We start from the raw sequence: 27,568 nt of genomic DNA on the forward strand, positions 1-27,568 counted from the left end.
TTATTAAAACTGATTGTAAAAAAGAGGTTTATGAATTATATCCCGCCGTTGAGTTCATTCACCAACACTTCGCGAATGGGACTTTGACAAAAAACAAATATACCGGGGGAAGTCGCCAACGGTCCCTGATTAATTTTGGTTTGGTCACGTGACTAACGGCCCCTCCCCGATTACGGTAAACAAAATTAAATTACGCGTGAAATTGTGGTTAATTTTAATCGCGTGATTTTTTATAGGCTTGTTAAAATGTCACGTGCACGGCAAAAGTCTCGCGATTTTTAATACGCAATTTCACGCGCGTTAATTGGAAAAAACATTGTCGTTGTTAAAAATTGTTGAAATTATTAATTAGATTAGCTAATTATTAAATTTTGGTTACCGGAATCTGGTGGTCGATTTTGGTCAATTTTTTTCAGGGGACCGTTAGATCGACTATAGCACGAGGGGGGATTTGTTAAAAATTAGCGGGGGGTGAGGATAAAAACTTAATTATTTAATTAATTAAATAAATGAAAATGACCAGTGTAATATATAAATTAGTTAATTAAGAATCGCCGCTCATGCAAAGAAAATTTAAATTTAAATAAAGTCAATTCTATGGCAACTGGAAATCCTAAATTTTTCACAAACTGCACTCACGTTAAAATTTAAATTTAATTTATTAATTATTATATTTTTAATTTTTTTTTTTTTAAAAGGAACTTTATTTAGCTTTTACAACAAATATATAAGGGTCATGGCAGTATTTATATTGGGTCTATGGAAAATACATTAGTGTTGCCATTTCAACCTTTAAATAATATAAAATTAACGGCCTAATACCCTGATAAAACCAGTACAAAATATTAAAATATTATGGTTTAATTTATAATTAAATCCCATTATTAGCGTTTTATTAAAAATTTTCAAATTAATAAATATATTATAGGGGGTTTTAAATAAACAAAAAGAAACAACAAAACAACTGCTTCAATTAGATTGTAAAATGTTAAAAAAAATGAATAATAATACACCACTAGCATATCCGTAAAAATTTCTAAAAATACAAAATACGAAAAATAAACAAGAAACGATAAATTTTATTCAAAAATTTATTTTATTTAACGAAAAATATGTGACGTCATTTTGAAAGTGACGTCAATAACGAGGGATATTAAACCTTCAAAAACAATTGTGGTTAAAATAATATTTAATTTATTAAAAAATAAAAAATGAAAATTGCGACGTAGAAAAAATAAAATAATGCGCGTGATATTAAAAATGAAAAAAAAATTATTATTTTAATTTAGTTTTTTTGAAATAAAATATTAATACCGAAAAACTAAATTAAAATTAAAAATATTCGAAAGAAAAAATAAAATAACCACACGAGAAATTATTAAAAAAAAAAATAAAAATGAAATAAATTTTTGAATAAAAATAACGTTTTTATGGAAGAAATAAAATAAAAAATAAAACGGAAATTTTTCCCCCCCTAACGAAAAATATAAAATGAAAAAAAAATATTCTAAACAAAATTATAAACAAACAAACAAACACACACCAGTTGCTATATAACCATTGTCTGTGATCTAAAAATTACTAGAAAAAAAATTAAAAATTACCTGTGTATTTAAGAAAGGCTATTTCTACGGTTAAAACGTTAATTCCAAAAAAAATTAATGAAGTTAAAGAGAAGAAAATTAATAATTCTAAATAATAATATTAAAAACCAGAAAATATTGCCCTAAATATAGACTACGTTAATTAATATTTAATTTAAAAATAATGTCCCACGTTCATGAAATTTAAGAACATTTAATGAAAAAAAAAACAATTTGAAAAATAAACAAATATATATATATTTCCCCTCCCCCCAAAAATAACAAACTGAGCGAAAGTACTTCTGTACTTGAACGCGAGAAAAATTAATTATAATTGATTAATTCGTTATAATTAATCTAATCGATTAACAAACAAACAAACAAACGTTGTACTAATTAATTTTAATTTTTTTTTTCGCATCTATTATTGTACAGTCTTCAAAAAAAAAACTTCATTTTTGTTACATTTAACACAGGCGGCTCCTACTAATTGTAATAAACTTTTGAACATTTTGTTATTAGTTTATTGCAGCCAATCAGAGGTGAGGGTTGTAAACGCTTATTTATATATTTATGGTTTTATGCGCAGGCGCAGTAGGTTCTAAGAAAAAGGACTTCGAACCATATTGGGGCTGTAAGCAGGCAATCTGACCACCCATTGAGTTATAAGCATACCAAACCTAACCCAACTTACCCTAAACCTAACCTGTCTTAAGCCCAATTAACTGGTCAGGTTGCCGTTCTATCCTCAACCCTCAATTATTGCTTTAAAATGCTTGTGTAGGCCTAATTAACATTTCATTTCTCCCAATTTTCGCTACTTCAAATTAACATTTCTTTCTTTTTAATTAACAACTAATTTTTAATACTAACATATTATTAACTCATGATACTATCTATAGTCGGTTTCAATTTTAGATATAAAGAAAATTACCATTTTTTCTATAGAATATTATTTTTCAATCTAAAATTGGAACTTAATTGCGTCTTTTTATTTATTAATATTAGTTTTTCTTAAATTGCATTTCATTATTTTACCCCCCGAAAACGCAGAATTTGTACGTAGTCGTAAGCGCATGCGCTTCCTTTTGACCCAACGGTTGGTTACGAAACAGAGTTCAGAGTTCAAACGAAATCCGTGATTAAATAGCAACAGCAAAATCCTCACAACGAATAATCTATAATTCGCCGTGGATAAAAGGTAGGAAATTATTTTTAATTATGCATTTTAATTAGTAGTTAAGTATAATTAAGATAAATAAAAGAGAGCCCATCCAACAATGCTTATCAAATTCTTAAATGAATTTGAAATGCCAAGGCTTAAGGTACAATCCCATGATGTATGTACCATGTATGTTGTAAACATGGATTTATAATAGAAGCTTACGCTTCATGGATATTTCACTGTAGCCTTCAGTAAGGCATTTTGATTTTAAACACATTTATGTCATAAAAATTCGCGCGGGTGGGGACTAGGGGGCTGATGACGTAGAAATTGAGGCAAGCTTTTTTCTCTCGGCGCGCGTGTGCGCGTGCTTTTCAAAAAATGATTTCGCGCGCGAGATTGAAACACCACGACTTCCAACCCCCCTCTGAATTTGCCTCAAATTCTACGTCACAAACGCTTGTGCCAGGCTGGTACTAGCTCGCGCCATTTCAGACGAGGAATAAATGTTGTGCGCGTTTTAAGGTGAGTGAAATATCCATGAAGCTTAAGCTTCTATTATAAATCCATGTTGTAAAGCTGTCACTCGAGACCAAGGCTTATAATTTGCAAACTCGTATTTAAAGAACTAAGGCTTAAGTTGCGTTACCTTGACCAAGGCTTACGTGTCTTTGCATCCATTAGCTAAAGAAGTTTAATTACTGATTACTGAAATGAAAATGGATAAGAGTTTATTATTTAAACCTGTTTATTGCCTCTCATCTATGAATTTAGCTTATTTTCTTTATGAATACAGTAATATTATTATTATTATTATGTCACGCATTTTTTAATTGTCCTATACATTGAAGTTAGTAAAAGAAAAAATAATCGAACATAAAAACACGCGATATCTTATAATTACCATTTTGAGCAACAAAATATTGGGGATTTTTTCATGGGGCTAAATCCCACTTAACCGTTATCGATTAATTCGATTTTTAAACGATTAGATTTCCCGCGTTTAGGTAACATATTATTGATTAATATCGCCAACTGCGATTCGATTATTTATAATCGTTATTTCGATTTTTAGGCGATTAACGAATCCGACTGTATTTAGGTTTGGGTTTGATGTTAGAAAAGTAATTTAATCGATTAATCTGGTATCGAATAATCGGCGTAATTATTTTGCGATTCAATTATATACAATTAATAATCGAATCCCATATTTTAACGCAATCGATTAAATAGAATCGATATATTTACTTTATTTAAATTCGATTATAGTCCATTACGATAAATACTTATTTTAATCGATTAGTAGTTTTAAACCAACTCGATTATGATTACTTAATATATCGTATGAAATCGATATTTTTTTAAATCCCTAAAAATCGTCACGTGATATAATCAAGTTTTAGGTTTACAATTATAGGTTGCTTGTCGGTTAATTTAATCGATTTATAAACGATAATTAATAGCCGTAATAATTATCGATATTTATATAAAAAAATTAACACCGTGGATATTTTTATAATATATATACATTACCATGAGTTAATAATATTAGCATATTATTAACTCATGACATTACTACTAGGCCTACAATTCCCTAAATTTTAAAATTTTTCTAAATTTTCTAAATTTTTCTAATTTACACTTAGAAAAAACATTGATTAATTTGATATTTATCAAATTTTATTTGTGGGGATATTTGTTTTGTGTTCAATGTTAATTAAGGTGCAATTTTAATTATCTATAATTACTATTCTATATTAGATATACAAAATTGTTTCATGATAATCCTATTCAAGGCAATTATTGAATAAGTGTTTATTTTTTATTTTTTAGAAAATATTTAAATTTTCTGAAAAAATTTTAAATTCTACAAAATTGATTATTTTTTTCGTAGCACCTATAGGTATTATTTTTATGTCATTAATTTGATTTAATTTTAATTTAGTGTCATGGTTAATTTAATTATGAACAAAAAATTATAATAATAATTTATATTAGAGAGAGGTATACAGGTTTATGGAATACAGACCTTTTCGTAAATAGTCCAGCGCTATTTAAACCACCGCCTTTAATAATATAATTTTAATTAAATATATTACGTAAGATGGTAATGGCTGATATATTTTATCGAAAAGGCCTATGGGGTTTTTATTTTTTTTTAATTAATATTCATGGGAATGGCTTAAAAATAATAACTCGTAATAATAATAATAATAGATCAAATGACGTCATGATAAGAGGGTTTAAAACAAATTATTAAACAAAATAAACTGTTTTCGAAAAAATCTATACAAATATATACAAAATAGGGTTTAAAAATATATATATTGGGGCAAAATAATAAAGACAATAATTATTTTAAAAGAAAGGCCGATTTTTGTCTTAGGGGGTCGTTCATAAATTATGTCACATTTTATTCATTTTTTTACCTCCCAAGTATTTTTTGAACGGTCCCTATGGGGATTTTTTTTTTTTAATATTTATATGTATATAAAAAAATTGTAACGTTATTTTGGGCGCATTTTTTAGAGAGACTAAACTTTCCTGTTATTGTTACCTGTTAGCGAACTTTGTGTCTTTTTAAGGAAAAACCCTTTTTTTATTTACGGTTGATTGCATTTTATAAACCTTTAGCCGATTCTCATCTTGGGCATTGTTTTAATATATTTTTTTTAATATATAAATTTATTTTTAAAATTAATTTTAATACTACAAGGAAAGCTTATGCTAAGTTAATTATACAAATCGTTTAATGAATTTCTTTTATTATAAACTAATTGATTTTTTAAGGAATTTAACGCACTTATTTTATTTTTAATTGTTTAAATTAAAATATTGGTCATTAGACTATTTTAAATTTCGTAGCATAAGTCAACAATAACTCGTTATAAGTTACTAAATACCTATTGAATTATTTCAACCAAATAAAACAAAAGGGTTTTTCCTTAACACTACTCTTAACTTCTACTCTACTACTTAATTTTAGCTCAAATTATTATTCAATATCAACCTTTAAAATTACCCTTAATTAAAGGGAAAATGAACTAGTCTTTCAAAAAAGGAAAAAAAAAATCATACCTTATTTTTGGAAGCATTTATATCTTAGCTATACGACGTCATAATGACGTCACGAATTATAATCCTAATCGGTTGGATAGCAGCCCTCGGATAAACCGTGGTTCAAATTTATCCCATTCCGTAACCTAACGTGTTCTATGACGTTACCGTTTTTATAACCATTCAACACGTTGCCGTTAATCTCTTCCACGTATTCTTTCTTGCCGTTGCCGTTGCCGTTGACGTACGCGTTTCCGTTAACGCGAGTAGATTTGCCGTTAGTGTACCCGTTCTTAAGGGCTCCGTTGCCGTTCGCGGCCATAGCGGCAGCGGCACGACGTTGTCCCGTCTAGGAACATAATTAAGATTGGGTTATTAAATAAATGTCAACATTAAATTTAATGTTGTCAAGGGTTACCTTCTTGATGTAGGCGTGCAAGTAAAAGTTTCCAAATAAGAATATGAATGAAACGGCGTATGTCACAAAAGCCCACTGCATCCACAATGTGAATTTGCACCCGCTGTACAAAGTGACTGTTCCGCATGTTAGGGCCACGACGAATTGAATCTTTATCGAGACAAAAAAAAACAAAAACTTATGTATGATCTAACAAGGGACTTATTCCCTTTTTGGGAATAACACCCTGTATATTTTATCTTACCAATTGAATGACGGTGATGTACTTTTTCCACCACAAGTACTTTTGCACTTTAGGTCCCAAAGCGGACAATCCGTAATACAGGTACATTAACACGTGGACGTAGCAGTTGACAATAGCTCCGGGAGCGGCTAAACATAGTTATTGTTATTGAAACCCAAATGATTTTGGTTGTACTGTGCTACAAGTACTTGATAATAATCTGTACATACCTGAACCGCCGGGAACCCACTTGGCCCCAATCCACCACAGACCAAACATGGTGGAATGATGGTAGACGTGCAAGAAAGATAGTTGGTTGTCCTTTTTTCTTAGAATGAAGAAGAATGTGTCCATGAACTCGATCAGTTTCGAGAAGTAATACCACCATAACGCTTTCGCTATCTGAGTTAATTAAAAATGCAATAATAATTAACTAACGTCGGAATAACACTTGAACCATAAGTTTATAAGTGATATGTTCCTTCCATAAGTATGCCACTACCTATACAGTTCGTAATGCTACCTCCTAGAGACTTCCAGCTCGAGATAACTAGTTCGAGAGGGAGAACGACGGAAACGAGTCAATTGAAGTACTTACTACACTCGGTGGTGGTTAATTAATTTTGCAGGACTTAAGTTCCATCTAGCTCCTATTTAGTCTGTACTTACTAATTAGGCCTTTGACAGCAGCGCCTCATGCACCAGGCGTACGTCGCTTTACCCTGAATCTATGACCTACCTAGGCTGTCACTTCAAAATTACAAGCTCCAGTTTCTAAGTTACCAGACTTTACAAACTTATGGAACCAATATATCTTATGAACTTATGCTTAAACCAACCGCAGTTGGATCGACTTTTGGTTCGTTGACTTACCCTGACTTCGTAGTAATCGTTCGACGTATTGACCAATTGACAGAACCAGTTGTAGTTTAACTTGTAGAATGCGCAATATAGTAACTAATAAAATTTAATTTAGAATTTAAATTAGTTCCAATTAATTAAACGGGATAATATGTAATTTAATGACCTCAGTGGCAATGTAAAAATTCAGGGCCATGATTCCCATGTTGTAGACAACCAAGGGATATTTGACTTGAAATGGTTTGCGATTTTTCATGTAAATTGGGCCGTATTTGACAATGAACAAATACATGGCTACCAAACACATGGTTGGAATTGGCGAAGGCATTAGAAGCCATTTGCTCGATCTGGGATCTGCACGGGGTTGAATTTAATTTAATTTAATTGGTTAATTATTTACTGGGTTGAAAGGGTTAAGTAATAATTAAACTTACCAGCAAATTGTAGAGAATATAGGTACCTATTGTACCAATGTATGACGTAGTCGTCTATAATGGGAACTCCAATACTGACAGGTGTAATAGCTGACATGATAAAGCTGGTTTTGTTAAATCCGTAAAAATCACACAACCTGCAATGCAATATTTTAAAATATTAGGTATTTTGTTTAACTACTTAGACAATATTTCAAAAAACATTCGCTAGTTAAACCAGGGATAGATTTAATTTTAGAAGTAGGAATGGAGAACAGAGTAATCCCGGACCCCCTTCCACGGGACGGGGGGTATGAAAGAAGAGGCGTGTCATAGCGACAGAGGTAAAAAAGGAATTACGTATTTTTCGCCGTCCCCGCATCAGCAACGTCATCAAAACGTAGTTTAAGTCAGCCAATAAGATAATTTAAACTTTTCGTTACGTGTTGGAGGGAGGGGCTCTATACTGGGTGGTCTATGAGTCGCACTGAAGTAAATACTAACCGTTCTCCATTCCTACTTCTAAAATTAAATCTATCCCTGATCTAACCTAACAATTTTTATTTCACCTTCCCAATAACCACATACTTTCTATTAATTATATTTGCATTTGATACTTAAAGCTTAGTTAATTATAAGAAATCAACATAAACCGCTAATTCCATTATGTGCAGTATCAGCACTTATATTACTTTCATATACACTCTAATAATTTGACAAGTTAATAGGTGCCATTACTTTATATGGGGCAATGAGAAGATTGGGCGTTTTGGTAAAAAAAGAAATGGAAAACAAGCTATATATTATGTCATTATCCTCGTGGTGATTTAGAACAAAACATCACGTAAAATGACGAGATTCGAAATGATTTGGTTTGTTAACTAACAATTGAATGATTTTATTATTAAATATATATCCTACGTTGGGGATGTAACTTTGGAATAAATAATGGTTGTAGTTACTTATTAAGTGCATCTAATAGCTCGCGTCGTTAACCATGCGAAACAATCTTCAATCGTTTAAGAAAAATGCCGATGTAAATAACATATATAAAACGCGATGTCAAAATGAAAGTTAAGTTTTATTTTAAACAAGGTTCCCCATACTACCTGGAGTACCTGGTTTGGGAATTTGAAAATGGGAAAATAGGTGTAGTGCGATGACTGAACCTAAGTGTCAGGGAATTTTAATATTGTAATAATAATAGTCAGGGAATTTTTAATTTGTAAAATTGAAAGTCAGGGAAATTTTGAAATTGGTAATATTAAAAGTCATGAAGGGAATTTCATATTGATTTGGGGTAATTTTCATCCATAGTAGTACTATGGCATGAAGTATTATATTTCAAAGTTTAATTTGGCACTGATCATTTGTTATTAACCGACTTTTCTATACAGTAACCAAATATTAAAAGTAACCATATTAAAACTGGTCAGCAAAAGGTAATTTGGGAAAAAACCATAGCTTACAAAAGTCAAATTTTAAATTTCGAATTTGAAAAATATAGATATGGCAACCATATAGCATAATTATTCCCAAAATTGGAAAAGTAATAAATATAAATGATTTAGATTAATTGAGCTTAATCACTGATCTAATTTAATTGAACTGAGCTGATCAACCTAGCGCGTGCTCTGATTGTATTTATGAATTACTTCAATTTACTCTAGACCAACCAATTAAGCTGAGGATAAATTTAAATGATCTAATTGAGCTTAATCGTCGGTCTAATAGAATTGAACTGAACTGATCAGCCTAGCGCGTGCTCTGAGCCTCTGATTGTATTTATGAATTACTTTAGTTTACTCTAGATCCACCAATTATGTTAAGGATAATAAATTTAAATTATCTAATTGAGCTTAATCGTGGGTCTAATTGAATTGAACTGAACTGATCAACCTAGCGCGTGCTCTGATTGTATTTATGAATTACTTTAGTTTACTCTAGAGCAACCAATTACGTTAAGAATAAAGCCACGAAACGAATCCCGGATGTTTATCTTAAATCTCTTCTTCCATTTTCGAACACACGTAGGAATTTGAATAGCAGAAACAATTCGTGACCGTAACACCCTCTTGAGTTTAGGGTAAAGAATTTAGCCCACATTCTCTCTCCCTCACTCCAATAACAGGATTTAGAATTTCGGGGATTATACAAACAAACCTCCACACCTATTCCTCTCTCTCTACGTAGCTGTTACATTGAAATCTAACGTTATTTACAGACAAAGTTAGTACTGATATCATAAGTTTATGAGATATGTTACATGATAAGTAGAAATTAATTAACATGGGGGGGGGACGCAATGATTCCAATTAACTGTATGCATTCCTTGTTTTAAGTGAAAGTTTAGCTTAAAATTTATTTATATTTTTAGTATTTCGAATAATATTTTTATTTGAAGACTGAGGGGTATTTGATATGCAGGGCACGGAATTTTTTTTTTAAAAAAATTATTTCCGGGCTTGTAGATCGCCGGGCCACATTTTTTTTTTAAATTTTTTTAAAGCGGACGCGATTAACATAGATAACCCTACACGTAACGCGAGACCAGCGAAAGTCTTTTGAATTAAGAAATAGTTTTGCGGGAAATAGGGTCATTCAGTTTAAGAATACCGTTCGTTTTTTTTCCTTCAATGAAAATTATTTTAAAAATAAAAATTTTCCGGCCGGCGGGTCACTTTTCATTTATAAACCATTTGATAGTAAAATTAAAACGTGAACTAGTTGTAATAAAATTACAAGATAACCAACTATTAAAAAATTAATATTATTGTCTTATCATTCATTATCCCTTTAAACTAATTTATTTACTGACACTTTAAGGGTGTTTAAATATCTACAATAACGATGATTAGGCTTAGCATCGCACACGAGATATAATTTGGCTTAGTACACTCGAAAAATAATTAGGCTTAGCAGCACCCTTCAGAAATTATTTAACTAGGCTTAGCAGCACCCTTCAGAAATTATTTAACTAGGCTTAGCAGCACCCTTCAGAAATTATTTAACTAGGCTTAGCAGCACCCTTCAGAAGTTATTTAACTAGGCTTAGCAGCACCCTTCAGAAATTATTTAACTAGGCTTAGCAGCACCCTTCAGAAATTATTTAACTAGGCTTAGCAGCACCCTTCAGAAATTATTTAATTAGGCTTAGCAGAACGCTCGAGAAATTATTAGGCTTAGCAGCCCCCTCGAGAAATAATTAGGCTTAGCACTACACTCAAGAAATAATTAGGCTTAGCACTATACTCGAGAAATAATTAGGCTTAGCACTAAACTCGAGAAATAATTAGGCTTAGCAGAACGCTCGAGAAATAATTAGGCTTAGAAACACCCTCGAAAAATAATACTCTAGCACACTCAATAAATAAATAAATACACTTAACAGACACTAACTATAATTAACCCTGATCATTCTCACGCACTTAATAATACTACAAAACATCTTTAACTTTTTTAAACAATAGTTCGTAAATTTGAAATAACCCTAACCACGAATTTTAATATTGATTTTGCACTTTGAAAATAAATATATAAAATTTTTTACGATCTTGACTTAGTTAGGCCATACTCCTAAAAACGTTATTTATTTTATTGGAAACGACCCACTAAATATTTAGGAACAAAACTCGTATCGTTGACAAGTTGACCCACATTTTTAAGTTTAGCCTTAAAGGTCAGAAAAGTGAATGAAAAGAAGAAAAAAACGTTTTCAGTGGTTCCGTTGAAACTCGTTAAATCGTTTTTAGTTTTTATCCAAATATACTTCCGGGTAAAATAGCTCCTTAAAAAGGGAATCTCAAGATTCATAATAATTTTACAGTTTGCTCATAAAAACTTCACTTGCCTGTCTTGCCTATTCGAGGGTTGGCCTGGTATTATCCTACTATAATCTAGTAGTTTTCCAACTAAACCTAAAATTAATTAGGGACATTTATCATCATTTCAAGGGTAGGGGAAAAACTACTACATTATAGGGGGAAAATTACTACATTATAGGGGGAAAATTACTACATTATAGGGGGAAAATTACTACATTATAGGGGGAAAATTACTACATTAAAGGGGGAAAATTACTACATTAAAGGGGGAAAATTACTACATTAAAGGGGGAAAATTACTACATTAAAGGGGGAAAATTACTACATTAAAGGGGGAAAATTACTACATTAAAGGGGGAAAATTACTACATTAAAGGGGGAAAATTACTACATTAAAGGGGGAAAATTACTACATTATAGGGGGAAAATTACTACATTATAGGGGGAAAATTACTACATTATAGGGGGAAAATTACTACATTATAGGGGGAAAATTACTACATTATAGGGGGAAAATTACTACATTATAGGGGGAACCTACTACATTATAGGGGAAAATTACTAATTATAGGAGGATAATACTACCTGGCCTCCTAAATAGCTAAAAACCTTCACAGTCTATAATATTAGGAAAATATTGTCAGTTGTGATTGAAAAAGAATAGAGTCATTGATTAAAAAAATATCTAATTCAGGTAGTGTCTAATTTACCTGTCAACTCCTTATAATTTTTAAAACTAATATTAGGGTTAACAAATTGAGGTTTTTTTAAATTAAAATTGATTGATTCAATTTGACCTTAATTTCACGTTAGAAAATTAAACTAACCAATAATTAACTGAATAGAGGTTGTCATTTTGTTACAAACGTCTCTCTATTGGCCCCCTTTTTTGTTAGACTCTGTAACTAAATTACATTCTAATAGTTTATTTTTATTTTTATAAATTATTAAACCATAATAAGCAACATATTGACAATAAGTAATTGTATAAATTCAAGTTTTGAAAGTTAAGGCTCTGTTAATTCAAGGTGATTTTGGAAATAAATCTGAGGTTGAGGGGTCATTGAGCTACGAAAATATATAACATTTTAAAATTAATCTCTTTAGAATTAAATATAAGTAAATTTATTGCTTTTTTTCTATTTTATTTAAAAAAAATGATTCCACCACCCTCATTTGAAAGTCAGTGGACCTTGACTCAAAGGTCTTGACTGACAAAGAATGGAATGAAAGAAATATTTCTTATATCTTCTTGTAAAACTTGTTATTAAAGATATAGACATAGCGTAACCATAGAGAATTATATATCTTTATGAAAACGGGAGTAGTAATCCTAAGAATGTTTACACAAGTTTATTTCTTCAAAAAATATTATTATTATTGTTATTATTTGGTGCGATTGATCAACGATTCGACAATTTTATTGATCGACTACTACTCCTATTCTATATAATTCTCTCTGACTTACACAAAGAAAAAATATATTTTCGGTGTTCTAATATTTTTTACAATATTCGGAAGAATTATTTTTTTCTTTAAAAAGAATTTTCGATACGTGCCCTAATTTTATGCAGAATATTAGGATATTAGAATATTAGAATATTAGAATATTATCGTACATGATGGATTCGTAGACTTCTATTTATGTAATATATTTCTTTTGTTAGGAAGGTTCAAGTTGAGGTTAGCTATTTTGTAGAAAAGGTTTGAAACCCGTGGCTAATTTATATTGAAACCGAGGAAAGATATACGTGTTAAAAAGGTAAAAGGTTAAGAATATGGCCAGGAATACATGCAGCTACTAGGAATAATTGTGTAGTCAGCAATTTCGACTCAATGTATCTAGGCGTGCTTTGAGGGAGGAGCTAGCTAGACTAATCATAATGTATGACGAATTTTACCCAAGCAAATAATATAACCTATCTCGCTGTGCATTGTACCTTGTCTAACCTTGCGTTGCAAACAAATTATGAAATCACAGTTAGGTTTAGATGTAGTTAGGGTTAGGTTACGTTTAGGTTTATTTAGGGTTCCTTTTAGGTTAGAGTTAGGTTCCGTCTTGTAAATATAAATTTTATCATTATCTTTAAATGTTATTTCAATTAACTAACCGTGGTAATTAAGTAATTAATCACACCCTCTATAACAAAATTTACAAGAAATTTAACTTAATTTTTAAAAATCAATCAATCAATCAATATTATCTTATTCCCTCTGATATTATCAGTATATTTAAATGTTAACTGATATAATTAATCAATATAATTACATGCACCTTAGACAGAATTAAAAATCTAGGGGAACCTCCTTTTAAGTATTTTAAATTTAAAACAAAAATTTTAAACGACTGATTACTTAAAAAAAATAAAAAAAAATTCTTTAAAATTCAACACCCAATTTTTTATCTTTTTTAAAATAAAATTAGAACGTTGTGTAAGAAAAAAAACAGGGTGTTTTATTAAAAGTAAAAGTAAAGGGGAATTTTAGGATTAAAAACTTCCTGTTAAGTCTGATCGCCCGGATCAACTCCTTTTCCCAAATCCATTAAAATTTAAAATTTAAAAAACAGAATTCTGGAATCGTCGACTTACCCTTTCAAATAACGAAGGCTCCAAATTTTTCTTGACAAACGGGTGGAAGAAGACGGGAGATCTTTTGTTATTTCTTCGTAAATGAACCGTAACCTTAAACGATATTAAGAACAATTAATTAATGAATATGCTAATTAACCATTCTCTTTTGGGTTTTGTTTTTATTGTTATTTTTTATTGTGGAATGTTTCGAAGGGAAGATGGATGGGATTTTTAATTTTTTTTTGGCTTGTGGGAAAACCCTGCAGAGACTCAAATAAGTATGAATATGTTGAAAGGTTTAGGGAAAGTATAAGGAAATTTCATGGGAATTTTGGGAAAATTGTTGTACGAAAGGGGAAAGTCATGGAAATTTATTAAAGAAACCGAAGTTATTACTAATTAAGTGATAACGTGAAGTTAAAGGAGATATCAAAGAAAATTTGAGTTATGTTTATAAAAATTTAGGGAAATTACGAGGGAATTTCATGGAAATTTTGGAAACTTATGGTAAAAATGGCCAATTCGTGGAAATTTATTAAGAAAACGAAAATAATACTGGGAAAGTCAGGGAATATTTTAAAGCTAAGGAAAATACCAGGAATATCAAAGAAAACGTAGAAAAATAGGGAAACTGTAATATATCACCAAAATTCCACGGAAAAGTCATGGAAAATGGGATAAATCAGGTCACAATGCGATGTATACAATCGGGTGTATAGTAATTTTGAATATTTTAGTAGTTTAAACTTAAAGTTCCCATGAATAAATTTTAAAATAACTAAACGGACGACGTATTTGAAATTTGCATAACAAGTAAATATACGCGGGTTTCCAAAAATAAAACACAACTCATCCCACGAATACAAATATATTTAAACTTAAACCCTGTATTTATGATAATAATTAAGGCAATTTAAAAACTTTAAATAGAAAACAAACTTACAAAACGTAGTTTCTTGGGAGAAAAGTCAACTCCAATTATTATTTTCCAATATGCGTAAATTAAATCCCATCTTTGATTAAAAAAAAATAATAAATTCAATTCCACGAGATTTTTCCACGAGCTCGCGCGCAAATTAAAAATTAATATAAATTCACGTGAAAAATAAAGTAAAAAAATTATATAAAAATTTTAATCACGCGCAAAATATTGTGGTACGAAGTTGCACGTGAAAAATTTTTAAAATAAATAAAAATTTATTTAAAAATAAAAAAAAATAAAATAAAAATTTACACGAAGACGTATATTTGCACGAGCTCGCGTCCGACTCCGAACTCGGCGCTCGTATAGAAGCGAATGAGAAAATCTTTCTGCTTGGTTTAAGTTGTCTGGGGTGGTTTTATTTAGTGTGTTGTTTTGAAACCGAATATTTTTTTTATTTTAAATAATTCTTGGATTTTCGAGGTAACGCCGCGTGTTAACAACTTTAAAGAGGGGTTTTTTTTTAACAAATTCCCTTTGTGTAAACTTTACTACCGGTTTAAGTTGATTCAAGGCGTTAATTAGACCCTGATATTTCGTGTCAACTCGGGACTGAATGTTTTACAACTCGGGGTATATTAGTTCAATGCCACTGACCTACAATTGTCGAGTCTATTCGAAGACATAGCTAGTGGTACTTGTAGGGATGTACAGTACATTGTTTTACGTAGGGGCGGGGTTTATATTCCATCTCTATACTTTTGTGCAGGGAGCCAAGCTTTTCTATAATTCCTATAAAATCTTTTATTTTTGAACCTGTCCTATATTGTCCTATAATTTCATGAAAGGTATGTCCTATAATATCCTTTATTTAGAATATTCTCAAATTTCAATGGATTGTTCCGATAAATATTTTTATATATTTTTCAAAACGATATTTATCCAATCGAATCGAAGAATCGTAGTAAGTCTTCGCGATACCAGACTAGGTTATCTTATTACACCCGGATTGAAATCGATTCTATTGTTAAGCTATTTATAAAATACATGATACCAGGGTATTTGTAAACCGATAGGGTTTTGTCCCAATTCCGTTTTTTATTTTTCTAATTTATTTTTGTAAATTCAGATTTAATTTTTTTTTTCTAGAATATTTTTCATTTTAGTGTAAGAGATATCCCCGATTTTTTATATTTAGGGAATATTTGGGAGTATTTTTCTTACGATAATCGCGATTAATTTTGAACGTGAAAATTGGAGCGTGATTTTTCAAAATATTTATCGAGTATTGATCGATTATATTTCTTTAAAATTAGCGCGTGCGAAAAAATAAACAACAAATAAAAATAAAATATAAATAAATAAAAAAGCACAATTGTTTATTTAATATTTGAAGTAAAAGAGCCAATTATTTAATAACACAAAAATAATAAAACCAAATTTGAACCTCTGTTTTTAACAAGGAAACAATTTGGTGAAAATTTCGTAGTTAACTTAATTCGTGGTATTACCTTATTATAAATTTCATATTCATGCAAATGAATTAAAATATCTTAAACAATAATATAAAAAGTAAATTAAATAATAAATACCCCGAAATAAAATTAAATAATAAAAACCCCAAAATAAAATTAAATAATAAAAACCCCGAAATTAAATTTAATAAAGAAATACCCCAAAATTTAAACAATAAGAAAAAAACATCCGATCTTGACACACAACATATATTACACAGTGATGGTAATAATATTGAATCTGAATTTACAGAAGGAAAAAATGATTATTTTTTTATTTATTTTTTTTAGTTAATATGTAGGTATAGAGTCCTTAATTTTTTGAGGTTAAATGAAAACGAGGCTCACGCCTTCATGGCACATACACTTTCTTCTTTCTCGGACCAAGTAAGTTCCGACACGATACGGGAATAAATTATTTAAGATTATACTGGCGTATATATATTTTTTTCGACATTACTTCCTCAAGCCTTGGGCCAACTTCGCTACCACCAAAGTGAAAGTAACGGATATGGGCCACCTCCATTTTATTTTTAGATAATATTATATTTTTTTTTATTTCGACTTTTTCTGTTTTGTCGGACCTCTAATTACCGGTACATTGAATTTGTTTTTTAAGGTAAAATTTAGTACGCGTGACGTCTAAATCGTTTAATATGTAAAATTCAGTTCTTCCTCGTGACCCTAAACACGTGATCTTATAACCTATCAATTACTAAAACGCGCGCGCGCGAATTTTTAAAATTCAAAAAGGCTTAACGAATATTTATTATTTCAGAAAACACGTGAATCTATGAATTTTAAAAGCGCGAGAATTTTTTAAAATTCAAAATAGGCTTAACGAATATTTATGAATTCACAAAACACGTGACCACATCAATTATTAAGGCGCGAGAATTTTTTTAAAATTCAAACAAGGCTTTACGAATATTTATTATTTCAGAAAACACGTGAATCTATGAATTTTAAAAGCGCGAGAATTTTTTAAAATTCAAAATAGGCTTAACGAATATTAAAGAATTCACAAAACACGTGACCCCACCAATTATTAAACCCCGAGAATTTTTTAAAATTCAAACAAGGCTTCCACATACCGTCCAATCAATGTTCAATCTTAACCCTAAATCTAGCAGACGACATTACGCCCCTAGCTAGCCCCCTTTTAAAATTCAAACAATATTTAAATTTTATTTTGAATGTTTTAATATTTATGTTTTTACTAAATTTTATAACGTAGTGAAAGCTACCACGCTTTGATAGGGTTTAAATCAACGCTTTATTAGCATGGACTGCCGAATCCTTGTAATCTATTTATTTCCCACATGTAGAGAGACAGATGCCCCTAAGGTCAAAATGACAAAATATATTTCCTCATATCAAATGGTGTTTATGGGAAATTCCCATACACATTATTTTGAACATAAAATTAATTTATTCATTTCGAAAAATTCTACTTTAGCTCGTAAACATAAGCGAGTTTCATCGCGTAATATTACGTGGAAATTTAGTATTTTATTTAATTTTTATTATAGTTAATAATTTTCACTATAGGCATATATGGTAATTAAAAATTAGGTAGTTTTTAACCATTTTGTTTAACCTTGTTAAAGGGCAGGTGAAAAGGAAAATTAAGTGATTTTTTTCTGTTGATTCTTCAACTAATTATAAGACCAATCAGATGGTGAAACATTAAAGTAAATACCGTCTCCGAATGATTTTAAAATTCGAAATAGTTTCATAGATAGTTTGAAATTTACACCTCCGACCAATCGCGTAACGCCCTGCCTTCTTGTTAACAAAATTCACGTGGCAGGGCAATACGCGATTGGTCAGAGGTGGCAAATTTCAAATTATCCATGAATTCTAAGGAAAAATAATTTTAATTTTAAATTTTAATTATGTTTAAAATTTGTAGGTATTTCCTGATTGTTTCACAAAGCAGATTGGTTTTATAATTAGTAAAAGAATCGATTAAAAACCACTTTCATTTTCCTTTTGATGTCATTGAATTGTCAAATCAATCAAATATGAAATGGCCTTAGTTTTTAAAATTAATTAAAGCTATTCATCAAAACCATTGATTAACTGTCGTTAATTAAATAAAAAGATATATGACCCTTTTTATGGTTTTTATGAAAAAAAAATATTGTGGAATTTGTACCAATATCAAAGCCTAAATTGACACTGGCGGTTTGTCATAGTCCCCCACTTTCGCTTTAGTATTAACTCCTATTGAAAAACGAATAGGGGGAAGTTGAAAAGTGATAAACCCGTTGACCCTGTATGCAGGTGTTTTAAAGATTTAAATGAAATTTTGTCAAGACATGTGAGGGTCAAATACTATATTTGGGGATGGTTTAATGGTATTTAATGTTAATTTAACATACTGTTTTACACGTTAGAAGGTGCGGGTTGCGGGTACCATATTAAATTGACCTTCTGTTATGAGCATGTTAAATATTTATGTTAAAAATGTCAAACAAACTACGATTTTTTCATAAACCAATAATTTATAAAAAAAATCTTTTTGCCTTTTGGTCTCAAAATTGCGAGAAAATCCTTGGAAACCACGTGATAGCCTAAACTTTAATATTTTATTTCTGAGAAAAAAACTTAAAAAATTCTCAACCTATTAGAGTAGAAATACGCGTTACCTAGAGTTTAGAGTTTTATTTAAAATATTAGCTAGTTTTGTTTGGGGCTACCGTTTTGAACAATGGTGGCACTGGTTATGTTATGCGTGTTATATCGGTGGTGGTGTTACGAAGCGTGTCCCAATGAACTCATCTTTCTTTTTTATAACGACCACAGACTTCGGTTTAAAAAAATCGAATTTTACGCCCACAATATAGGAAAGATTCCAATAATATAAGCCGGTTTCGCATTAGTGTTTATTCATGATTCGTCTCTAGGTCTAACTAGTTTTTTGACTCAAAATATCCCGCTATAATTTTAAAACTGATTTATTGTATTTTTTAAAAATTTCGTATAGTTCGATGTGTATCATACTCGTGAAATATTTTATTTAATTTTTTAATTGAAATTATTTAATTAAATGATTAATTGGAATTATTTAATTAAAATTATCAAATGAAAATTATTAATTAATTAAAATTTATGGCATTGTTGGTTTAACAAATAGGGAAATAATAAAAGAGCTCCAACATTTTACAAATTCAAAATTATAAAAATAAAAATACCCCTTTAAAACCACGGATATTTGAAAGTAAAATCATTTTAAATAACATCTGTACTTCCCCATTTAGTCTCAAAGAAAAGGAATTTGATTTTTTTATTTATAAAGAAGTTGACATTAATTGCCAAATTAAGAAAGAAAGAAAGAAAAATACATATTTCTTTTTGTGATTGAGCCGAATCTCAAATATTTTCCTTCTGGGTATTTTCGGTATCGTGTGAAATTTATCGATATGTACCAACCATATCACGTGGTTTAATTTAAATTTTAATTTTCCCCCTCCAATTTATTGGCGGGAAGATTAAAAATAAAAAAAATCACGAGATAAATTATTCAGCACGTGTTTATTTATTTATTTAAATATTAATTTAATTTTTCTCAAGGCCACGTGAGAGTTCAAGGTTCAACCGATTCACGTGGTATTTATTTACTAAGCCTAATTTGCACGCTTAAAATTATTAAATTGAGTAATAACCACTGGGGATATTAACTTTTCCACAAATTGATATCTCACAATTATTGTAAATCGTATATATAGCTAAGGGCCCTGTTCTAAAAAAAAAATGTTATAATAAAACTTCCGGGATTCCGAAATCACTCAAGATAAAATATATAATTACTTTCCCCCTTTCATATAAAATTAAGACGAATTTAATGTAACTGATATTGGGGGTTTTATTTTTAAGAAATTAAAGGGTTACAGACACCTGTCCTGTTGTAAATCCATTCCGTCATTAGCCGGAGGTTCTAACAAATTCCGGATAACTTCCCCTAACTCCATTTTACTAATGATGTAATAGCTTAGGTAAGGTTAGATTTAATTAGGGTTAAGCTTTAGTTAAGTTTAAATTAAAATAGTAACCTTTGGGGCCAGATTGCTTGCCAGCTATTTTAAAAAATTCGTGTCGTCATAAGCCGAGGGGTCTAACAAGTTCCGGATAATAACTTAATAAGACGGCAACTTAACTTCCCCTCCATTTTACTAATGATGTACTAGTTATAGGTATGGTTAGATTTGATTAGGGTTAAGCAGCCTTTGGTTAAATTTAAAATAGTAACCTTTGGGGTCAGATTGCCAGCTGCTAGGCAACTTCCCCATTATAATAATTACATGTTTCATAAATTGATCAACCCCCCTCATTAGACAGCGTAATAGCACCTACCACCTTTGGTTCTATGGGATTATAACACGCAGTGCCATTACTCTATAAGCGGAAGATCCGATATCGATTATCTAATGATCTTTTACATAATATTTCCCGAAGCCATAAACCTCGAAGACCTCTTTTTTTTATTCAATCATTGTAATACTATTTTTATTAATTTTATTTCCTTTTAAAAGTTTCTTTTATCAGCTGTGGTTTTAAAAATAGTCGATTATCTTAAAAAGTTCGATATACGATCGGTTACGTCATTTTGTACACCGAAAATGTCGTATTTATTAAAAGGAAGAATGAAGACACCAAAATCATTAATAAAACCATAAGTTTATAAGATATGTTGGCCATCCATAAGTTTGTAATTTCTGGTATAACTTAGAAACTGGTGCTTGTAATTTTGAAGTGAGTGAATGAGGTAGGTCATAGATTCTGCGTAAAGCGACATACGCCTGGTGAGTGAGGCGCTGCTGTCAAAGGCCTAATTAGTAATGCAGACTAAATAGGAGAGCTAGATGGAACTTAAGTCCTGATACAAAATTAATTAACCACCACCGAGTGTAGTAAGGACTTCAATTGACTCGCTTCCGTCGTTCTCCTTCTCGAACTAGTTATCTCGAGCTGTAAGTCTCTAGGTAGCATTACGAAGTGTCATACTTATGGAAGGAACATATCACTTATAAACTTATGAGTAAACTTAATCAACTTTTGAATAAAATTAAGGAAAATTAACGGAGATGTTTAGTTGCAAGTTTAAATTAATGATTTTGATGTTATTTTACTAATATAAATCGTGGCGCGAGATATAGAGCGTGCCACGTGAATTTTGTTAACAAAATGGCAGGGCGTTACGCGATTGGTTGGAGGTGCTAATTCAAAAATTATCCATGAAATCTCGTTTTAACTAATTGGAATATTAAAATCATTCAAAGGGGATATTTATTACCTTAATATTTCCACATATAACAAAACTAACTTTTAAACAATCAAAACCATATGGTAGTTAGTCGAAATTAAACCCCAATAATTAATTATTTTGAACTTAAAAATAAATATAAAGATAAATATAAAAAATAAATATCATACCTTTTAGAAAAGAAATCCTTTGAAATTAATTAAACTAATTAACTTAAAACACTAATACCGCCTAAATGGACGCCTGAAAAATTTAACCACATAATTCATATCTAGCTTTCCCGTTAAATATATAAATCTTTTAATTGAAAAAAAAACAACTATATTTTAATTACTAATAATAATAATAATAATATAAAAATAATTATACACTAATCCTCTATTAAGTTTAAAAAAAGGCTTAGATAATTTAAAAATTGGAAAACCGAGTCCGGTTCGATAGCGACTGTAACCAAATCCGTACAAAAATCGAATGACCAAATATTTCTGTTCTGTAAAAAAGGAACCACCGCTCCTCCAAAATGGATGGGGATGTAAAAGTTTAGGACCACCTCTTCCTTCTATAATATTATTTAAGATGTAAAAACATTTTGTCCTAAATTTTTTTAAAAAAAGAAATGCGAGAAGAAAGAAATAACAAAAAAAAAAAAACACAAAAATTTGAGGGAAAGTTATTTCCCGCCCTTTTGGAAGCCCCTTGGGTTCTCACTGCTGGTTTTAATGGTTGGACCGGCGACTAACTCTGAGCTGCATGGTCTACCCCCAAAAAAACAGGAAAAAAAATTATTATTAAGTTAAATTATCTTTATCAGAAATAAATAGTGGTTGGTGTTTTCCATGTGATACGCAGAAATATATAGATGATAATGTGTGGGAAATTAAGTGTTGCCAGTCATTTGTATTGTGACGTGTGCTGTTAAATTCTAGCCTCATCTACAACAGATGCTGAAAGGCTTCTTTTGGGTTCTGGTCAAGAAGGTAACAGGTCCGAACGAACATTGGTTGATAAAATAATGAACAAAATGAAGCGTGTTTCTGATGTCTGCAAAAATTAATTCTTTTGCGACAAACTGAATTAAAGAACACGTTGGTCTACCAAATATCGAACACCTAGTATTTATCCATCTCTGTATGCTGGTCATGTGCAACTTAAACTACAAACTAAACACTATATTTGCGACCTTCGTTTGGTGCCTAAATACGTGTTAGGAATAAATAATTAGATTAATGTTCAGAATTTAGGCTCGGTGTTTTCCAACCGACATGTCAAAAGAAGTACGTTCAACTTTAAATGAATTGCAATTAGATTCTTATCGACTTGTTGATCTTTAAATTAAAGTGGAGAAAGGGTTGAACCTTGGCATACCTTGGCATCCTCTCCTCTCTAGTACTTTTGCCCCAAAGGGGAGATAGCTTAACTATAACTCCATCCGTATTTTTAAACACTTTTCAAGGTTTTATAAAAAAAACCAAAAAACATTTTTTTCCCAAAAGTTGAGATGGTAAAGCAGAATCTCAACATGTTAGCTAATATCCCATTTGTATGACATGTTAGTATCAAAGACAAATTGAATTAACAGAAAGTAATGCAGTAAGGGGAGCTAGTACCTTTGCAAAAACCGAAAGTCTAATTTCATTTAACAGCTACCAGGTGTTAATTTCACGTCTACTACAACTAAATCTAATCTATGAGATAATAATCACTACAGTTGAAGCAATTAAAATATAATCATTCAAACTCATTAATTATTTTTTCCCGTGTCAATTACGAATGCAGGCTCAAAATTAAACATGAATTAGCAAATTATGTCACCAATCACCAACCGAATTGGAACAGTTGTTGGCTACTGCTATTTTCTGCAGCTGGGAATAGAGGGAAATTAAATGTGATGACAAAGATAACTGCATACAGTAGTTTGTATAATATTAAAGTAGATCTGTAATCACTGATTGGTTGGTCAAATTTGTCTACAGACAAATTAAGAAGCTAGAGATAGAGAGAGAAACGAATCTCCCCAACGCCTAGCTTACTTTTTGTTACTCCTATTTACCTCTGATAAAAACTATCTCTTTAAAATTTAGTAGTAAGGAGATATTTTAGGGTTTTATCTATGACTTTTATCAGCCCTTTAAAAAGATGTTTCGTATGAAAAATGGTTAAAATCAGTTGAAGTTAAAGGTTTCTACTCTTTTTTTGGGAATTCCCAAGCTTTCTTCCGATGTGGCCCATGATTTTGTAGCGCGACTAAGTATACGTGAACGTATTTATTCTCATCACGTTTGACTCTACTGACATATTCATTCTTTAATAAGCGTAACCTTTAACAACAATGTCAAGAGACACGGGACATGTATGTTAATTGCGGGCTTTTAACTAAAATATTTTAAAAAATAAAGTAGATAGGATTGGCGGGAAAAACCTTGAATTATCAGCGTTGTTTTTAAAAAATATAGGCCTTAACCGGATGGACCAGGACTTTCCCCCTTTTAATTTGAACTTCATTCTTATTGGTTGGCTGACTTCGTAATGGTTTAATGTTTGGGAGGAATGATATGTTTATTTCTCAAAAAGTCAATGTTTTTATGACAGGGTGGTTGAGTTATTCGAATAGACAAGGGTAGTATTGTCATACTATAAAATAGTGGTTTTCCTACTACAATATAGTGGTTTTCCCACTACAATATAGTGGTTTTCCCACTACGATATCGTGGTTTTCCCACTACAATATAGTGGTTTTCCCACTACGATATCGTGGTTTTTACTACTACGATATCGTTGTTTTCTTACTACGACATAGTGGTTTTCCTACTACAATAGTAATTTTTCCTACTACAATAGTGGTTTTCCTACTACAATAGTAATTTTTCCTACTACAATAGTGGTTTTTCTTACTACAATAGTGGTTTTTCCTACTACAATATTGGTTTTTCCTACTACAATAGTGGTTTTTCTTACTACAATAGTGGTTTTTCTTACTACAATAGTGGTTTTTCCTACTACAATATAGTGGTTTTTCCTACTACAATATAGTGGTTTTTCCTACTACGTTATACTGGTTTTCCTATATATATTCCTTCAATATTCTTGTCCTATCAGGTACACAAACTGTTGTTAAACGTTGCATTATCACTCATATCTACCATAACAATTACCCTATAGGGAGAAAACTACTACATTATTGTAGAATAATACTACCCTCGAATATCAAAGCCACCTTGAATAACGATTTAAAGTTACAGGTAGACGTTAAGTTCTTAACAGTGTTTTACGACCCGATACTAAACTTTTCCATTTAACGTGTTTATTATTCTAACTTTCCATGGACGTCACGCGATTCCTAAGTTTGAAACACGACTTTAAACCCTGAACATTGTTTTGGGGAAATTTTGGTCTTATATTTTAATAGTGGGGCCCGACTGAATTTTTTTAATTTCTTACCTTGACCAAAAATTTCATTGTGGGCCCCATAATCTAGTTGGGATTTCCGTTGTAAATAACCCCGGGCATAAGTTAACCAAGACCTTATTAATAGCATAAGTTTATAAGATATGTTCCTTCCATAAGTATGAGACTTCTTGTACTTCATAATGCTAGAGACTTACAGCTCTAGCTAGTTTGACAGCGCCTCACCAGGCGTATGTTGCTTTACGATAATCTATGACCTAGGTCAGTTCATGACAAGCTCCAGTTTCTAAGTTACCAGTCACAGACTTATGAAACATATCTTATGAACTTATGGTACCACGTTTCAATATTGAATTGTTGGCTATTAAAGAGTATCTAAGGTCCGACCGCTGTTGCCATGGAAACAAGTATATAGTTTTCAGAAAAACATTCCCGTTTTAATTTCAGACTCAATGTCACATTTAAATATATTTTAATATTCAAAATATTAAATTTTAATGATTATTTACTGCTGTTTCAAAAAGAAAAGTTTATCTTCATTGAAATTCATTGGGTGTTTACCTAAATGGCTTATTTACGTAAAATTTATTTTAATTTAAGGCCAATATTACATTAAATTAAAATGTAAAAATTAATCGTTGTAGCGCGTGATTAAAAATTAATGAAGAAACATTAATTTCCAAATAAAAACCTTGATAATTTACCGTTCCTAAGTTTGGTTGGCGCCAAAAAACGCACGTGCTTATTTCCCGCGCTTAATTTTCTTTGGCGCCAAGAAATAAACGCACGTGCTTATTTCCCGCTCTTAAATGTCTTTGGTGCCAAAAAATTCACGTGCTTATTTCCCCGCTCTTAAATTTCTTTGGCGCCAAAAAAAATTCACGTGCTTATTTCCCGCTCTTAAATGTCTTTGGTGAAAAAATAAAAACACACGTGCTTATTTTCCCGCGTGTTACTTTCTAAGTGCAATTAAAAAACCGTATTTTCCGGTTCCGAAAATATGACCCCGTATTAAAAACGATAAAATATACATTTAGGACAAGACACGTATCATATATACAAACACATTGATTGTATACAGCGAACCAAACCCCCAAGGGTACGAAATACGTAAGAATATTCGAATGAATGAAATTACATACATTGTGTTTAACTGTTAAGATGACCGTGTTTTGCCCCTTATAATATAAACCACCCGGAGTTTGCCATAACTTTAAAGCCACAACTCCGATTAAAACTGAGATTATACATTAAGCAATTACGCCTGGAGTTTTAATAATTTTGTCTAACAATACGGAAAGAAAAATAGTATAATTTTGTAAATAACTGGTTTCACTTTCAACCGCGCAGTAATTTTATTCTTAATTCATTAAAAGTTATTATTTATTTTTTATTTTCAATGGGTCAATGAAGAAATTGAGGTTCTTCTAGAATGCGACATAATTAGGGGTTAGTTCATCTTAAGAACAATTAACTTATCTACAATTAAAAAGGAATTCAAATCCTGAAATCGAAATAAGTGATTACAACTTACCCCTATGATTGTCATTCATTTGGGATAGGGGTTGGTGCAAACTGAGACTCAAATTGGTAGAGTTGTTAGTTTAAGTTACTATCCGACCCCTCGAGGTTAGTGACACTTCAATGTAAAATTATAATAGACATTCATACCTTATAGTTATTTTAACAACTTTCTACTATCCTAAATGACCTGAAAACCTAGTTGATATTAATTAAATTAAGTATTAATATAATTTAATTTCATTTCATTAAAAAAATAAACGATGCTGTCGATATTATAACGGTATAGAATATCAGTTGATTTTGGTTTTTTTGTATTGCCGGCAAGCCTAACTTATATATATATTGATTTATTTCTACGGTTTCAAGCTAGACAAGCTATGGGAAAATTTTAGGCTTAAGAGTTAATTCTAAAATAGAAGCGGGTTTGTTTGAATCTTATAATGTTTAAGTGCGTTTGAAAGTCAAAGGGGGGACGTACATACAGTACGGGCTGTAAATAATTAATGGTTAAATTAAACGGAAAAGGAGTTTATCCTTACCCGATTGTCCGTCCTTTTCTCTCTCTCTTCCGTTCAAGGCATCCGTTTGGACTACTGAAACCTCCCCGGTTTTCCAACTGGCTATGGTATCCCTTTGCTGAGTTTGCTCTTGGAGCAGTACTCATTATTCCCCTACGGCTAGGGCGAGCCACTCACTGATCCATTGGAAAATTGCGCAACACTAGTGACATCTTTCAAACCCTGTTTTAATGGGAAGCTAACTTGGAAGGGGCTGCTACGTAACGTAACGTTCAGGGGTAAGTTGGAATTGGAGTTAT

At 30.9% G+C, this 27,568-nt stretch overlaps 2 protein-coding genes across 3 annotated transcripts in view; one reads left to right on the top strand and one right to left on the bottom strand.

Moving 5' to 3' along the window:
• Window positions 1-27,568, top strand: part of Shal (Potassium voltage-gated channel protein Shal) — a 103,708-nt gene that overhangs the window by 75,411 nt on the left and 729 nt on the right. The window contains exons 5-6 of one of the 2 annotated variants that reach the window (XR_016370790.1): window positions 2,637-2,784; window positions 27,329-27,531. The gene's annotated coding sequence lies outside the window, so the exon portion shown is untranslated. Of the gene's footprint in view, window positions 1-2,636; window positions 2,785-27,328; window positions 27,532-27,568 lie in introns of those variants that run through there. The other variant, XR_016370791.1, reaches the window with a different exon arrangement.
• LOC149653816 (very long chain fatty acid elongase 4-like) lies at window positions 5,891-27,430 on the bottom strand. The gene is made up of 9 exons (XM_089846655.1): window positions 27,291-27,430; window positions 14,136-14,228; window positions 7,742-7,878; window positions 7,474-7,661; window positions 7,320-7,403; window positions 6,677-6,848; window positions 6,468-6,595; window positions 6,224-6,373; window positions 5,891-6,154 (listed from the first exon to the last, which is right to left on the bottom strand). The coding sequence occupies exons 1-9, from the start codon at window positions 27,413-27,415 to the stop codon at window positions 5,891-5,893; spliced, it is 1,341 nt and encodes a 446-aa protein (XP_089702781.1). The 5' UTR covers window positions 27,416-27,430.

The sequence above is a fragment of the Phalangium opilio genome, unplaced genomic scaffold, assembly GCF_054372755.1.
Source record: "Phalangium opilio isolate 3A_F unplaced genomic scaffold, DU_Popi_V2 ptg000081l_1, whole genome shotgun sequence".
Classification (NCBI taxonomy): Eukaryota; Metazoa; Arthropoda; class Arachnida; order Opiliones; family Phalangiidae; genus Phalangium; species Phalangium opilio.